The sequence below is a fragment of the Rattus norvegicus genome, chromosome 2 (assembly GCF_021556685.1).
Source record: "Rattus norvegicus strain SHRSP/BbbUtx chromosome 2, alternate assembly SHRSP_T2T, whole genome shotgun sequence".
Lineage (NCBI taxonomy): Eukaryota > Metazoa > Chordata > Mammalia > Rodentia > Muridae > Rattus > Rattus norvegicus.
This window is the reverse complement of record NC_141535.1, coordinates 172,054,542-172,071,906: the sequence shown is the minus strand read 5'-3', so window position 1 is coordinate 172,071,906 and position 17,365 is coordinate 172,054,542. Positions and strand designations below refer to the sequence as shown.

At 43.2% G+C, this 17,365-nt stretch overlaps 2 protein-coding genes across 20 annotated transcripts in view; one reads left to right on the top strand and one right to left on the bottom strand.

The window, feature by feature from the left end:
- Positions 1 to 903: 903 nt before the first annotated feature.
- Fbxw7 (F-box and WD repeat domain containing 7) overlaps positions 904 to 17,365 on the bottom strand; it is a 161,571-nt gene continuing 145,109 nt past the window's right edge. For all 19 annotated transcript variants that reach the window (NM_001419528.2, XM_087613422.1, XM_087613421.1 and 16 more), the window contains 8 exon segments: positions 904 to 2,854; positions 3,867 to 4,077; positions 5,597 to 5,822; positions 7,633 to 7,814; positions 9,197 to 9,310; positions 10,848 to 10,984; positions 12,644 to 12,767; positions 15,053 to 15,187. In NM_001419528.2, the coding sequence (NP_001406457.1) occupies positions 2,586 to 2,854; positions 3,867 to 4,077; positions 5,597 to 5,822; positions 7,633 to 7,814; positions 9,197 to 9,310; positions 10,848 to 10,984; positions 12,644 to 12,767; positions 15,053 to 15,187 (1,398 nt within the window). In that variant the 3' untranslated portion in view covers positions 904 to 2,585.
- Positions 12,216 to 15,485, top strand: Dear (dual endothelin 1, angiotensin II receptor). Its single transcript, NM_001004448.2, is given in 1 exon segment — positions 12,216 to 15,485. A coding segment is annotated over 1 exon segment (384 nt). The 5' UTR covers positions 12,216 to 14,891; the 3' UTR covers positions 15,276 to 15,485.

The following is a 17,365-nucleotide window of genomic DNA, read 5'->3' as shown; positions in this document are numbered from 1 at the left end:
CCCTTCGAGCGAGTGTGGCTGTCTGTGATGGTTTGTATATGCTTGGCCCAGGGAGTGGCATCGTTAGATGTGTTGGCCTTCTTGGAATATGTGTGTCACTGTGGGTGTGGGCTTTAAGACCGTTGTCCTAGTTGCCTGGAAGTCAGTCTTCTTGTAGCAGCCTTCAGGTAAAGATGTAGAACTTGCAGCTCTGCCTGCACCATGCCTGCCTGGATGCTGCTATGCTCCCACCTTGATGATAATGGTCTGAAACTCTGAACCTGTAAGCCAGCCCCAGTAAAATGTTATCCTTATGAGAGCTGCCTTGGTCATGGTGTCTGCTCACAGCAGTAAAATCCTAAGACAGTGACTCTGTGACTAAATAGCACAGACGCTTCTAACTATGAAAGCCTCATTCTCCACAGGGAAAGTGTCCGTGTTTGACGACATTTGTTTCCTATAGCCTGGGTTGTTGCAGACCCTCTGCTTCATCTGAGGCATCATCTAAGCTGCTTGAGCTGCAGCTCTCAGGTCCGTCTGAGGCAAAGGTGACAGAGGCCACATCTCAGGGCTGGAGGCAGCCTGAGAGACGCCTGGGCACAACTGCTTTGGTGAGCACTAGATACATGGGATTTGAAGGTGAATCCAGTATTACAAGGCTTTTAGTTGTAATTACTACACATTTTATGACTGAAGGAAGCACTTTCATGTTCATATACCCAATGCAAATAGAAGAGTGGCCTCCCTGACAGCTCAGGGTGACATTGGCAGTACCTCAGCCTTAGTTGGGTTTGGAAGCACTGGTTTCTAGGTCACAATGCAGGAGATGCTAAGTAACCCAAAACCTGACTATTTAAAACACAGGACACAAATACTATACATTTATAATGATACAGAATTATCTAGTGGAAGAAACAGGCATAGTAACATGAAAAAACACATTTTATTGCACTTAAGTTATAAGAAAATAAAATTTCTAAGTGAATCAAACCATAGACACAATCCCTTTACAGGTTGTTTTCCTCCATCTTGTCAGGTTGTTACATAACTAAAATTAACCAACTGGAATCTGATTGTTTTAAATCAGACTATAAATAAAACAAACAAAAAAATAAACAGGAGGAGGAAAAAAAAAGACGGCCTAGGATACAGTGTTAACCACTTTCACAGTTCAGCTTGAGTTACGGCTCCTGGTGAATGAGGCGGACCATCTGACCCCGCTCGCTCGCTCCACGCGCTGGCACGGGAGCGACAGCGGCACTGCAGAGCGAATTCCTCTCACGTCAGTCACTCAGAGCAATGAAACTGTAACAGTTGTTTTCCCAAATACTGTACGATGGTACGACTGACCAGCAACTTCCTTTTGTTTTGTATTATATATATCTTTAAAATATCTTGTCAGTTTTACTATGTATGTTCATCCATTCACCACAGCCCTCAAAAAGAAGTTTCTCCACAGAACAGGCACCTCAGGCTCTGTCCCAAGGAATGTGTTTTAATTTTTGCCCAGATAAAAGAAAATAAGCTTTGCACACACTCTCGATTCTTTATTTGCAGGCAAACTTCACTCTTTATTATCTGAAACTTTTCCATTCTCAGCCTCTTAGAGGCACAGATGGCTCAAGTTTCAGTGGCAAAAAAGTCTTTTTTTTTTTTTTTTCTGTAACCAAACTAGAGCAAATTTGGAATTCAGTCTGGGACTAAAACGTCACAGCAGAAAAAAAATAAAAAAAAAATAATTTGCTTTTTCTTTCTTTCATTTAGCAGCATAAATAAGTTTGGCCACTGGGAGTACAGTACAGGGGTGGGACAACGATCCCGTATTTGAAGACCTACTTCTAGCACCAGCATCAAGAACTAAATCCACCTCAGGACTCACAGAACCCAGGACAACTTGCCATCTTTGAGCAACATATGCATTGAAGAGTGTATATAGAAGCAACAGTAAATAGATTAACAGAGGCTAATACTGTGATTGATTGACATTGGCAATGGTTGGCAAAAAAAAAAAAAAAAAGAAAAAGAAAAAGAAAAAAGAAAAAAAAGAAAAAGGAAAAAGAAAAAAAAAGGAAAGAAAAAGAATGCTTCATGGTAACTGTACACAAACAATTCACAGTAATTTAAGCTTTTCCACTTCAGAAAAATGACTTTTTGTTGCAGATGCTCTGATTGGAAGATAACCAGCCCGTGTTTGGAGATCACCACCACTGCTCCTTGGTGAAGGTAACAACGCTGATGAAGCTCTGCCCAGTGACCACTGGAGAAGAAAATAAAGAACAATTGCACCTGGTTGGGTTTAGAGTCTCCTTTCGCCAAGCTGCCCCTCAGTCAGAAGTGAGGCCTTTGGGTGATGCGACAGCTGCCGCCTCCGGTCAGTTACGGTCTCTTGTCTTCTTCTTACCTCCTTAGTCTGTAGGTCTTTTCAGTCTGTTGTCCCAAGCCAACATCCTGCACCACTGAGTACAAGGGATTTTTTTTTCTTTTCTTTTTTCTTTTTTTTTTCTGTTTTTTTTTTCATTTTTTGTTTGTTTGTTTGTTTGTTGCGAGGGGGAAGGGCAGGGAGTATATTGTCTACACAGTCGGACAAAATTCATCTTGTCTGCTTTTCATTTCATGTCCACATCAAAGTCCAGCACCAGCAGCTTGGTCTCCTCAGTCCCATTCCGACTCCCAACTGCACACACCAGCTTCGTGTTTGAGGCCCTGATCCGCCACACGACTCCCCCGCTCCCCCCACTCTCCAATGTGACTAGGTTTCGGATAAATTCACCCGTTTTCAAGTCCCAGAGTTTTACCGTTCCATCGTCTGAGCTGGTAATTACAAAGTTCTTGTTGAACTGTAAGCAGGTCACAGCGCTCTGATGCTTGCTGGGACCTAGGCAAAGGCAAAGGGTGGTTACTGCTTCGGAGCGAGGCTCAGGGGCTTTTGCGTGGGACTCGTGCTCTCTACATTAGAACATACAAGAAACGCAACATTTGAAAAGCTGTGCACTTACGACCAGTTTAGGACCAGCTTGGATGTAAGAAAACCTGGCAGCCATTTGTAACTACATACCAAGTCTCAAGAGCTCTGGCTCCCAGTAGCCCTGGTCAGCCAGCGCACGTGCTCCACTGCTGGATAAAGGAACATGCAGGTCTGTCACTCAACCATTCTCAACTGACCAAAGAAGGAGGTGAACCTGTGACCAGCCCAAACTCTTAGGAACAGTCACAATTATAGAACAAGGGCTTCCCTGTGCTGCCTCCTGATGGCTTCGCCCCAAACAAACAACAAACAACAAACAAGCAACAACCTTCTAAGGGCCTGACTAAGGGGAGAAAGTTACTCATGAAGAGCCCAACGGCTATACCTAATGATGCTAATACTTCTCACTCGAATCTTTACTTCAGAGAGCACCATTACCCTTCCATTCCAGCTGAAGGAACTGACTAAGCAGAGGTCAGAGTAACTTCCTATCAGAGATGCTTCAATTCAAAATAAAATGTTCACTCAAAAAAAGCATTGCTCTGTGAGACAGCCAAGTCTTTCTTCTCATTGTTAAGTTAAATAGAGTCAACAGAACACGTAGCAAATGATTAAGAGTTTTCACAGTAGGGGCTGGGGATTTAGCTCAGTGGTAGAGCGCTTACCTAGGAAGCACAAGGCCCTGGGTTCGGTCCCCAGCTCCAAAAAAAAGAACCCCCCCCCCCAAAAAAAAAAAGAGTTTTCACAGTAAAGACACAATTGAAAGACATTTCTCAAGGTGGCCTACTTTTGAAAGCCAAACATTCAGAAACTCATCAGGAGCAGGTATTCTATATAAGGTTAAATCTCTGTTCCACGCAGGCTCTCTCTTGGATAGCAGTGACACTTCCACAGAACATGGCTGACGGAGGGCCAGACTTACCTTGCAATGTCTGTAAACACTGTCCTGTTTTGATATCCCAGATTTTAACTGTAGAATCTGCATTCCCAGAGACCAGAATATTGTCTTTGAGTTCCATTCCACTTGTTAACGACTGGTGTCCTGTTAGCGTGTGAATGCAATTCCCTGTCTCCACATCCCAGACTCGGATTGATGTATCAAGAGATCCACTCACCACATGGATGCCGTCAAACTACAATAGACACCGAGGAGAGTATTAGAACAGAAACACAGGTCCCTGTCCTCGCAGCTGCTAACCTTACTCACAATGGGGGTGGGGTACAGGCAGCATGCTGGCCAGAACAAAGAGCATCCTGGGGTGAACTTGCAGGTAAGCTGATGTGCATGTGATGTCCATGTGAGTCTGTGGGTCATGTGTCCAAAATACTACAAAGGACCCGATATAACCGTCATTACTTTCAGATCACCTGGTCCCAGCATGAAGCTACATCCCATCCATGTATTTCGTAAGAATGCAGAGTCTGACTTGCCTACAGGAAGCCGAAGACAGAGCTCAAGATAAGACATGCTTATCAGCACCCAAGGCAAGGGAGTGGCCACAGATGACTTTCATGATATTCAACAGTAAATTCCACCAAAAAGCCTTTGTAAAATGAAGTTGTTTACAAAAACTTAATGCTAATTAGCATATATCCCAAAAGAAAACTGTATCAGGAATTAGAAGCGGTGGCATTTTAGTAACAAAAGCAAGCTAAGTAGTCTCTTCTTCAGCTTCCCAAGGATACTAAAAGCCAATAAGCACCCACCAATCCCCCAGAAGGTATATATAACATGCAGCTATCTATTCTGAGATCATTCTCTGTGGTCCTGAGCACATCACAAGCAGCAACATTAGCAACCAATCCCTCCCCTTGGAAGCCATCATCTCTTCTGGAGTAATCAACATCCTTATCATAGATCAATACTTCATTGCTTGGGCAGTATCATCAATTAAGAATCAGATGCCCTAAGAACAGCGACATCAGCACCAGGATTCTGTTCTGCTTTGCTCATCACTAACCGGCAGTAGTAACGGGGAAGGAAATTATGTAACAGGAAGTACTTTAGGATGGAAAATGCTGCATTTCCAGAAATAAAAGTAACCGCGTTTTATGTCTAGTTTCTGAAGATCTTGAAATATTACAATCTATTAATAAATATCAAGTTCAAATCTAAAGGAAAACAACAGGTCAGTCAAATTCGTCTCTCTGTGGCTTCCAGTCAGTGGCCTTGGGCAAGTACAGGACTTTCTGCAGAAAGGTTCCACGGCTACTTCAAATGGCAATGGGGTCGCAATCACATGCTCCATCAACTTTTAGCTATCAAGACAAAGGGGCAGCTTTTGGTCAAATTAATCCTCGGCTAAAGGACTCGTAGCAAAATGTACAATCCTGAAGTATCAGGTTCTAAGACAATATCTGTATTTTAAAGAAAGAATGGATCACAGAAATTGAAATCGTTAAATGAGTTACATGATTTTGGAATCTGTGCTTCTTCATGCTAATTTTTTTTTCTTTTTTTCGGAGCTGGGGACTGAACCCAGGGCCTTGCGCTTGCTAGGCAAGTGCTCTACCGCTGAGCTAAATCCCCAACCCACTTCATGCTAATTTTAAAGTACATATAAGCAGCAACTGGACAGTAACTCTCTGAGGAGAACAATCTTCTGAGTCATCGGCAGACAATCTATGGGTGGGAGAAACACGGTCTCTTACCTGTAACGAATAGACTCTATTAGTGTGTCCCTGTAACGTGTGTAGACAGGTCTCGGTCTCTGGATCCCACACCTTCACCATAAAATCATATGCTCCACTAACAACCCTCCTGCCATCATACTGAACACAGCGGACTGCTGCCACATGGCCCATCAAGACGTGTAAACACTGGCCGGTCTCAATATCCCAAACCCTGAGAGTGGCATCTCGAGAACCGCTCACAACCCTGCAGAGAGGAACAGAACGAAAGTTAGACAATGAATGCACAGGGCAGAGGAAACCGCTGCTTTCTCCTCTTTTTCTTAAACAGAAATCCTTTCCCAAGAAACGCTAATGCCTTTAAATGCAAATTCCAGGTACTCTGCCTGGAATGAGAAGTGAGGAAGACTTGAAGCTCAACTGGTCACTGGCTTATGGGCCTTGGTTCCACCTCAAGGCTCCATGGTCCAGTTTAGGGAGCACTGTACTGCAAGAAACAAGCACCTGTCCACACATACAGCAAGATCCTGGGCAGCAGGATCCTGGGCAGCAGGTAACGGGGCACATGCAGGATCCGCCATGCACCTCCAGGGGTATGAACTCATAACAATCCAGAACGTTCCCTCTCTATGACCTCTGTCATTACATTACACTGCAGGTTCCTACTACCTATTCGAGTGAAGAAAAATCTCAGCACAAATTATCTTTAGACAAAGGAAGAGTTTTAAAGTGACTTTGGGACTCAGAAAGCCATGGCTGTTTCCTTATGCTCCACATTAAGGGAAGTCAGTTTCAGACGCATGCTCACAGCTGGTGACTCACAGATTGTTAAAGATGTTGCTACAGCAGTAACAGCAGTGCCTAAGAAACTGTCGCAGTGCCACAAACACTATCCTCTTCTGAAAAGCAGAGTGAGACAGTCATGCAGGTACCTCCAGATTCCCAACCAGGCACCTTTACGTCATTCCCTAGACATAAGAGCCACTCTCCATTTTAAAGAGTGGAGTTCAGAAGTGTGAGATAACGAACACAACAAAAATGGAAATGTTATGTCCTTTGAAACCCATCCCTAAACTGTAATCACTGTGCAAAGAACACACTGTGCAAAACAGGCTCAAATTTAGGAGTGAAAAGGAGCCCCGTGTACAGCACAGCTGTAGGGAGCCTATTTACAGCGATGGGTCTTAATACAAGGCAGGATGGACAGAGCTGTGGTCATGCGTGCGTGGAGTCCACGTAAGGACCCTTCTAAGATACATGCTTTCAGAGCTGTGAACGCAAGGACCCTCCTGTCTCTACCTTCTCCGTGCAAAGATGAGCAGCCAAAAGCATGCTTTCTGACAAATGAAGTAGAAAACACAGCCTCTTAGCTGGGCGCAATGAAGATGGGTCAACAGAAGGACCTGAGGTTAGCAGAAGCCTGAGATACAAAGCCCCAGGCAGAGACTGGGTGGGAAAGGGCAAAGAGGCCAGGCTTGGCTGAAACCACTTGGAAATGGGACTGAAAGTTCTCCTTCATTTGGTGGGCAGAAGTAGGGCAGCAATGCCAGCCTAAAATGAGGGCTCTCTGTCAGCGTGCAGAAGGCCAGAGGACCCCACACCTGAGGCTCTCCACAGCTCAGATGACCAGTACTGAGAGTAAGATAAGGCCCCTGGACCTCAGCATGTCTACAGCAGGGATGCGATGGACTGGGGACAACGTGGGTGTGGCACTCAAGGACTCAGGCTACAAGTCCCAGTGACTAAATCTGTTGTTCTTGCACAGCATAAATATGAAAATCAAGAAAGAAAATGATTTTTGTTTAAAGATGATGAATCATCAAAACATCAAAACAGATTAGAGAGCAGAGTTTGAAGAAAAACAGCCATACGTCAAATGAAGAAGAAAATTTAAAGACAGCCCTCCACTTTTAAGCCAGCATAACCTAACTTTCTTGGTTTAGGACCACCTGCACCCTGTCCTTAGTGGCCACTGGAGGAGCTCATTAGCACTCCCTTAATCCCAAATCCACAAGTAACAGTAATGTGAGCCCCAGTCGCTAGGGCGTGGCCTTTACCTTTTTTCATGGAGATGCATACACCGTACAGTGGAGGTGTGCCCATATAATGTATGTATACACTCTCCAGTCTCTGCATTCCACACTTTGAGAGTCCGGTCAGTAGATCCACTAATGATGATATTGTCTCTCATCTGTGAAGACCACACTCCACCGGTGTGTCCCACTAACGTCCTCAGACACTGGAAAAACACCCCAGATGATTAATTTTAGGTAGAAATGCAAGCAAATTAAAGGCTACATTAACATCTCATTAAAAATCTGGAATAAATTTTACTTATTCAATTTCATGAGAGCGCTAGGAAAGCATTTTTGCACACCAATGCTACATGGCGCCATCACTACTGTTTGCTTATTTGGTAGCTGAAAATGCTACAGGGATACACAACTGAGGAACAAGTATGGAGAAAGAAACATGTGATAAAACCTAAGATTCACATGAAGGGCTGGAGAGATGGCTCCGTGGTTTAGAGTACTGGCTGCTCTTTCAGGGACCTGATTTGATTCCCAGCACCCACACGGTGCCTCACAACCACGTGTAACTCTAGTGCCCAGGCATCTGACCCCCTCTTCTGGTCTCAGAGGGCACCTGGCATGCATGTGGTGCACAGACAGACATACAAGTAAACAGTTATACACAAAATAAAATGACGTAAAAAAAGTTTAAAGAGATCGCATGATACAAAGCCTAAGGCGTCAGAAAGCAAAGTAATGAAGCAAGTAAGCTCCACAGCCCCAGCCCGTCAGCAGGGTTAAAACCACCCAGGCTGCAGCAGGGCGTCCCACTGAGGAGGACCAGGGCAGGAATGGGGGAGAGTCGGGTGTGGCCACATACCACAGCTCACCCATCTCCTCAGGGCAGTAGTTAGGGCGGCCTAGGCTCCTTCTAGACAAGCAAAGACAGACACTGAAACTCCCAGATAAACCCCAAACTAATATTATACTATGGAAACGTGGAGCTGCTTTTAAAACTTTAACATCTGAGTATTTGTAAAAGTCTTGTCCGAGGAACACCACAGCAAAACATATTTTAAAAAAACAAGCTTTTCCATACTTTCCTCTGCTATGTTTCAAATGGTCAATGTTCACTAGAGACTCGTTAAGGAGCCGTATGCAGTACATGAGGCACGGCCGCCCTGCTTCATTTCCGTACCACTAATGTCGAGACAACTCTTACAGGATTTACTCCGTTTCTAAATTACAGATAGCTTAGTAACAAAGCAGTTTATAAGGAAAATTACAAATCTCTGTCATGTTTTGGAAGGCCTTAGGAAGTAGTGATTCTGATTCACATGGCCAAGGTGAAAGGTCTCAGGTAAAGAAATGAGGGTGTGCACCTGAGATACCTTAGACTAAGTGACAAAGACGGCAAACTATTTAAGTGGAGAAAATGCTACTGCTGCCAGCATGCCAAAAAAGTATTCACGAACATAAGGAGAAGGTAAGTGTTTCTAAAGGAGGCCTGATATTCGTGATTAAAATAGTTGGGACCAAAACACCCCCTTTACTGTGACTACACACACAAAATGGTGACTCCCTGAGGTATGGAAAGACGTGAACTTACCTTACCCGTGACCGCTGACCAAACTTTTAAAGTGTTGTCATCAGAACCACTAACTATGCGGTTACCACAAAACTGTAGGCACGTAATCACATGATCATCATGCCCTTTCAGCACCTATAAGAAAAACGTACATATCCCATGGGTGTTACTACATCGCATTCTTTAAAATACAGAGAAGCACTGCAGAGATGGCTCAGATATACAGGATCATATAACAACTGGGTGTGGTTGCACAATAATCTAACACGGAAGGATGTGGAGGCAGGAGAACTGCTGGAGCTTGTAACTGTCAGCCTAGCTCCAGGATCAGTGAGAGAGACTATCTCAAAAAGTGAGTCAGAGAGAGAATGAGAACAGAAAAACCGACCACCTCTTCTAACCTATATGTGCATGTGCACACACATGTGTATACATCACACACACACACACACACACACACACCAGTGAAAACAAGAATGAACCATGTGTCAGAATAGTAATCTATAATCTATTTTTAGAATGAAATTTATATAAAAGACACAGTACATCTTTTTCCTGGGTGATAAATTAAACATTAAATACAGAATTTTCATATTCTATTATCCTCTATTAACAATTTACTAAGTCAAAACGTCATAAAGATGGTTTCAACACGAATGACTAACCCATTTAAGTCAAAAGAAAGTTCCTTTATTTTAGTAAATACCATTGACAAAAACAAGAAAACCGGGCCTGATGACACAGGTTCCTGACTATAGCTCTCAAGAGAGCAAGACAGAGGATCACTGGGTTAAGTCCTGCCTGGGATACCAAGGTGACCTCTAGGACAGCCTGGATAATTGAGCCAAACCTCAGCTCAATATTAAAGAGGAAGAAGAAAGGAGGAGGAAGAGGAAAAGGGAGGAGGAGGAAGGGTGGGTTTTAGATCCAACTTTTAGCACTGGAAAAGAGAAGAAAAATAAAGCACTGAGAAACAGAGGAATAGCAAGTAACAGCTTTTCTTTTTCAACCTAAAAATTATCCTAGGGCATGCTGGCATATAAAACAATGCCTCCCAAAACTGGCTAATTTTTTGTTATTAAAGTATATATTTAGTATTTCTACCATTTATACATCTGAAATAATATTCTAAGACAGAAAATGAGACTTCTGCTTCAAATCACACACACACACACACACACACACACACACACACACACACACACAGAGAGAGAGAGAGAGAGAGAGAGAGAGAGAGAGAGAGAGAGAGAGAGAGAAATCCATTTGGGCCATGAGGCTAGAGGGCTATAAACTCTTAGTAAGAATCATGGTGGCACACTATCACACAGAATGGTCTAATAAAAATGTAGTTCATCACAACTCACCTTTTCTGGAAGAAACATTTTTGATGCAAGGCTTCATACTATAGCTCAGGTTGGCCTTAAACTCACAATAATCCTCCTGCCTTGGCCTCCTGAATACAGGGACTACAAGCATGAGACACCATGCCTGAATCAACTCATCTTTGATTCCAATAAAATTATCAGATTAAAAAAATGAGAAATAAAAGACTGCTAATCACACTTTGAGCTAATTTTGAAATACAGCTGCTTCTTTTCCACAGAGGGCAGGCACCGAGTTTCACTGCAGTCATTGAGATCAGGCACTGTTACTGATGAAAAGTGTCTGTTACCTTAGGAGATCTGAGTTCTCCTCGCCTCCAGTTTGTATCAATTCTGTGCTGTCTGATGTACGCACTCTTCCATGGGCTGTGTATGAAACCTGGTTTTATTATTTTTCTTCTCTTGATGTGCAACGGTTCATCAATCCCTAAAGTGTCAAAGAGTTCAAGAGAATAATTCTTTTTACCACTAATAAAAATTACACATCTTATTTTCCCTGCTTAGCACCAGTGAAACAGACTCCTCAATTCTGGAACCATCCCTGCACTGTGCAGCAGTGAGCCGATATTTGCTATGGCGGTTTGCTCTCACTCCTCCTTCCTGTCTCACAGCGACTGTGGGAGGTGCTGGTATGAACACACAAAGATGGGAATGTGTGTGCACTGCTGCGGAAATTAGCACAGTGACTCCTCAGAAACGCAGACAGAGTGCAGGATGCAGGACTTCCGCTTCTGCATGTACATACCAAAGGATGAAAAGCAGAGATGTGAACAGATATTTACACACCCATGCTCATAGCTGAAGGCAGGGAGCAGTCCATGTGTCTGTCCTTCAACAGATGGAACACCAAATGCAGCAGTGCACACAGGAATGCTGTCTGGCTTACTAGGGCACGCAGATACATGCTGGGACACGAACCACTGTGCTTAGTGGATAAGGCAATTAGAAAAGGACAGATGGTCTATAACTTTACTCATCCCAGTTACCTAGAACTAGCACAGAGGCAACAGGAATGCAAGAATAGGGAGAGTGTCACTGCCTCATACAGAATAAAATGGCTTGAGCTCACTATGTAGACCATGATGCCTCTAGCTTTCTGCAATCCCGTCTCTGTCTCCCAAGGGTGTTCTCCCAATGAACACCATCACCTCAGGTTGTTATCACAGTCTGTGCTGACCTGGAACTGCCTATGTAAACCAAGCTCTTCAGAATCAGTTTTACAAAATACAGTTTTTTGAAGAGGATGTTTAAAAAGGACTCTGAAGCTAGGCATGGTGGCACACTCCTTTAATTCCAGTACTCAGGACGCAGAGGAAGGTGGGTCTTCCTGAGTTCAAGGCCAGCCTGGTCTATATAGAGATACCTTGTCTCTAGGGGGAAAAGATTCTGAGAAAAAGGTAAGGCAGAGTTGATTAGCCCTGGTTTACCTAAAAAGATACTTGAGAAAAGGATTTTACTGATTAGTCCAGGAGCAGCCAGAGGTTGACTGCAGAACCAGGCTTAGCAAGAAGCACCTGGGATCCTAACCTCTAGCTTTTACTAATCCTCACCAGTCATCAATGCTCTCTACCTGGTCACATGGCTGCGAAGGGAGCCTAATCTACAGCATTACCACTTCCCCCCCCTCAGGCATTCTGCTCCTCAAAAACAACTACTTTTTTCTAAATGATTACTTTTCTAGATACCTGTTTACAAAACAGAAGATCCTCCCTTTGAAACCAAACTAAACTACACTTGAAGAATATAAAGTGCACAAAGGAAGACCACGATGAATCAGTACCACCCATCTTCCCAGCATTCAAGAATGTTCAGCGCACAGGAGGTGCACAGTAAGTGTTCCTGAGAGGAGTGGATACAACACTCAATTATCTGGGCATGTAATGCTGATCTGCGGTTTCCTTTACATCAGCCGGCCTCCTTCCCGGTTGGGATCAAGGAAGTGAACAGATGCAGACTCACTCTGGCAGGCACCACTGAGCCAGCCATTTACTCTCACTGCATAGCAAAGTTATTTTGTCAACTTGTTTCCAGGATCCTCTGCTTCCACAGAGCAGAAACACCTCGTCTAGGGGATTCTGATCCTTACCCTCTTCTTTACATTTCTCTCTCCAGAGAAGGTTATCCTCAGCCAAAATCCTCCAGTATCGACACGTCTGAGCCGCTTGCAGCAGGTCTTTGGGTTCCAGGAATGAAAGTACATAGAGTGCCAGCTATGGAAAAGGAAATAAGGGAGGCACACTCAGACACATCACAGAAGAAAGGTTACTCTACGAAGGGTGAGCATTGAGCTGGGACTGCTGGATTTCAGTGGGCTGAACGAATCAAGAGAAGCAGCATTTTAAGAGCAAAGAAAATGCTCATCATTCTCACATTAGGAATCTGAGGCTTTACTCTGGGTAACCTGTGATTCTATTGGTATTTCCTTACAAAGTGAGAACAATGCCACTTATCACAAGTTTCTTGTGTGAGCCCAGTGCTCAAGCTCTTAGATAATCCAAATAAATGTTGATAAAGAGACTTTATATTGTTCATACCAATTATCAAAAAATACAAGTACATTTCATGTCAGTGTGGTAATAATGTTTTAAATAACACACTTCCCTACAGGGTTAAGTCTATGCCATTATTCTTCCACGCAGACATAAAGCACTTCCCAAATGAAGAACACCCCAGTAGTCAGAAACAAAAACCATAGCTGATATGCTAAGACAGGGCTCTCTCCTTTGTAACTTCTTTTTTCCTCAGGAAGTCTTTGAAAGAACACAGAAGCCAAGAGAATCTTTTGGGGTTTTACCTTTTATTAATCATCTGTGCTTACTTCTTAAAATTCTAAAACACTTTCAAATTTGGGGGACTGGTGATGGCTCAGTCAGTAAGGTTTCATGAAGATGAGGGCTCGGATCCTGGCAGTCTTGGAAAGTCAGGCATGGCAGTTCTAGCTATAGTCACTGCTCACTGGACAGCCAGCCACCGTAGCTAAAGGCGTAAGCTCCAGACTCAGTGAAAGACGACATGGCAAAAACAACATGGATCAGCTGAGGGATACACCTCTGGCCTCCACGGGCACATACGTGCAGGAGCATCTGAATGTACTTATGTATACCCACACGAATACATACACATCCTACACACATACACACTCTACAGGAGGTATCGGGCATGTAAGATAATCCAGACGAATATTCACTTCACGCCCTGATGGCAGCAAAGGGATCTCGTGTTACTTTCATAAGTTTAGTCAAAGAGTTCTGATGTAGAAAAAGCTCACAAGAGCAAACACTTTTCTTCTGGGACACTGTCACCTTTAAAAAGTACTCAAAAGGGGGGAAAGTGCCAGGAAAAAGATGATTTATCAATTTGCTTTCCCCCAGAATTATATTTTAATTCATCAATTTTACTCAAATCTAATGCCAGATTCTAACTAGGACTATATTTAATGCCACTAGGACTTTAGAGTGATCATCTAAGAAAGGAGAAAGCAAGACTCTTCCTGTTCAAATGAGGTTTCGGGATCATCTGTATGAAGGATGTGGTAGTTTTTTGTGCTGTCTTTTTAACTGCTATTTATAACATGTGTATAGTAATTTGAGAAAATATGGACTATGGGGCATTATCTAATATCACATTATTTCTTCCTTTTGATAAAAATTAAGCTATGAAGTCTAATGTCAATATGTGCATTATATTTAAACCATCAGCCACACATGGCTGTATGACTAAGTGCCTAAGAATCCAATTTTTTTGTGGTATCTCTCTCTCTCCCTCTCTCCGTATGTGTGTGTCTTTCTCTGTCTCTGTCTCTCTCTCTCTTTCTCTCTGACGAAGGATGATAAGTAGAAATGCCATAAAAACATATAGATAAATTTTATATATTGGGGGCTGGAGAGATGGCTCAGTGGTTGAGAACACTGACTGTTCTTCAGAGGTCCTGAGTTAAATTCCCAGCAACCACATGGTAGCTCACAACCATCTATATTGGCATCTGATGCCCTCTTCTGGTGTGTCTAAAGACAGCTACCGTATACTTACATATAATAAATAAATCTTTAAAAAAATTTTTTATATATTAAAAAAAAATCACATAATGTAATAACCAGAGAAATACAACAATCATAAAATTACTGGTCTTGAAGGGGCATTAAATAATTAGCAAAATAAAAACAAAATTAATATTGTTGCTTAGTGAATCCAGAATTTTGAAAACATCCACTATATATAATAAACATACCAACTAACTAAAGTCAGCCTTTAGATAACCCAGGGAAAACTGAAGAGACTCGGCGACTTCACATGAAGCCTTACTTTATCCAAGCGGAAGAAAGCAGCACCTTGGTATGAGCACACTTTATGTAACAGCTGTACCAAAAAGCCACAGCAGTTTGCCAAAGTGTCAAGCCATGATGAGCAGGACACTGCTTACAGGCATGGCTATGTATCTGGACAGCAGCCATGCGGGTGCTGCATCCATGCAGGTGAGCTGGCCGCCCTTACTCACCTCTTTGGGGAGCAAGGAGATGAAGTCTCGCTGGAACTGGGGCTCGATCACTTGCATCATGTGCTTCACTTGTGTGGGTTCACAGCTATCGATGAGCTCATCTAAGGCCAGCAACTTCTCTGGTCCACTCCAGCTCTACCAAAGAGGAATTGGACACATTACAAATCCATACAGAAGACCACCAGCACCTGCATGGCCATGTTCGAGCAGTGGAACTACATGAAAGGGGACCGTGGACAGAGACCTTGTCTCCAGAAGCCACCAGAGCGATAGCAGTTTTTAGTTTCAGCAAGTTTACTCAGTACCTTTCCCGCAAAGCATTAAAAGTCATGACTGGCAGAAAAATAAGTCTGCATTTATTTTTAATTATAAGACTTATGCTAACACCAAGACACTGGGAGACACACAATATCCATCTGGGTTATTGACTAGGGAATTCTGATAGATCATTTTTCTCTATAAATTCTTTTAAGTGGACAGCCATACAATTTCACAATTTGAATAAAGTTTTCATCCAAGAGCTAAGGGATTTGCAATATAAAACATTAATAACTGGTTATTCTGCATATCTGACAGGAATCTTCTACAAACTTTAAAAAATGCTCCACTTTATAAAAATTACAGATAACAATCAGTAAGCAATAGAAAAGACTAGAAAAGATTAGCTGAGTTAGTATTGCAAAATTAGAATATAAACAAAGACCCAAATGAATAAAAAATGCTGTATTTATGAAAAATGAAAACACATATATTATACTTCAAAAGTATATGTTCCTTTAAAAAAAAATGTGTTTGCTTTTAGTATTCTCCCTCAGTGAGCATGACTGCTTAGAAAAGCCAGGGCCCGTTAAAGGAACAAATTTAAGGCCATATGAGTAGTTTAAAATGTCAGAATTTTATGATAACCATGTAAGACCTTTAAGTAACTTCCCAATCGTTACGTGAAAGCATATCCGCACAGGCCTTTGCTGAGAACACCTCTGGGCATCAGGCCATTTCGGACACGGATGAACAGAGAATAGCAGGCCCCTGCCTTCCTCTAACACTTGCACTTGGGTTCCGTAAGACTTAAGAGACACAGAGACTGAGCTGTCGAGGCTCACAGGAAGAGGCACCCACCTCCCTTAGACTCTGCAGAGATACCAGCTCTATGGAGCCAGTCAGCACTGACCTATGCCCGTGGCCCACTCCACTTTGCCAATGTAAGGAACGGGGCTCCCGGGAGTCACGTGCTGTCCTTTACCTTGTACATACTGAAACATTCACCTGCCCTCAAGGACTCTGTGCTCAGACAGGATCTGCACAGGGCTTTGAAAGGCAGCACGCAGAGTGCCCCACAGGAGGCAAAGCACCGGATTGTTTGTCTGATCCCACAGCACTTCAGGCACTGCCTCAGATTTTGCCCATTTAACAACACGGTCGACTTTGATTCATCACTGACCATAAAGTACAAATAACTTATAATAACAATTTATTGACTCACATCCCTCAAAGAATTTGAATTTTTTAAAACAGTATGTTGGTTATTTTCATATTACAAGAAATCTGTAGACACTGTCATGGCCATGGCCATTTTGGGAGATGGGCAACTATGCTGACTCAGCAGAACTGCATTTTAATCAAGCATGTGAAAGCAGAATGCAGATGCAGGAGGCTCAGGATAAACAAATCCAGGAAGTTCAAAGCATATCTAAGACTTAGTCGTTACTGTACCAGCTAAGCTACCAGCATTTCTTCTAGATTATGATGTTCAGATCTCCACATAGTCTCTCAAGCTTCCTATCTTTGTTCTTCTACTCTATTTCCCAGGCAGAGTCCCTTTTCCACTTACAGCCTAAAGCCTTCATAATAAGAGACTTGGTCTGGTAGTGATTCCCCAAACTGGCAGGGTCCCACAATTACTTGGAGACCCTCCAGCCCCAAAAGGACAGTGCTTCTCTGTGTAGCTCTGGCTGTCCTGGAACTCAGTCTGTAGACCAGGCTGGCCTCCAACTCAGAGATGTGCCTGCCTCAACCTTGGGAGAGCTGGGATTAAAGGCCTGCGTCAACATGCCCAACTGTTTTTCATACAATCAATTCCTCCAGTGTCGATGCAGGTGATTAATGAATCAGCATGAGGGAACACTGGAAGGGTGTGCTTACCATTCCACTCAGGCACAAGGTCCTGAGCAGCACTGAGCCCGAACTTACACGAGAGCAAACGCACTGCTTTGGAACCTAGGCAGGGCAGGGAGTCTACCTGACTGCTGTTTTGAGACGCAGTCTTGCACTGGAGATCACAGGCTTGAGCCACCACACCCAGTCTACCCACCT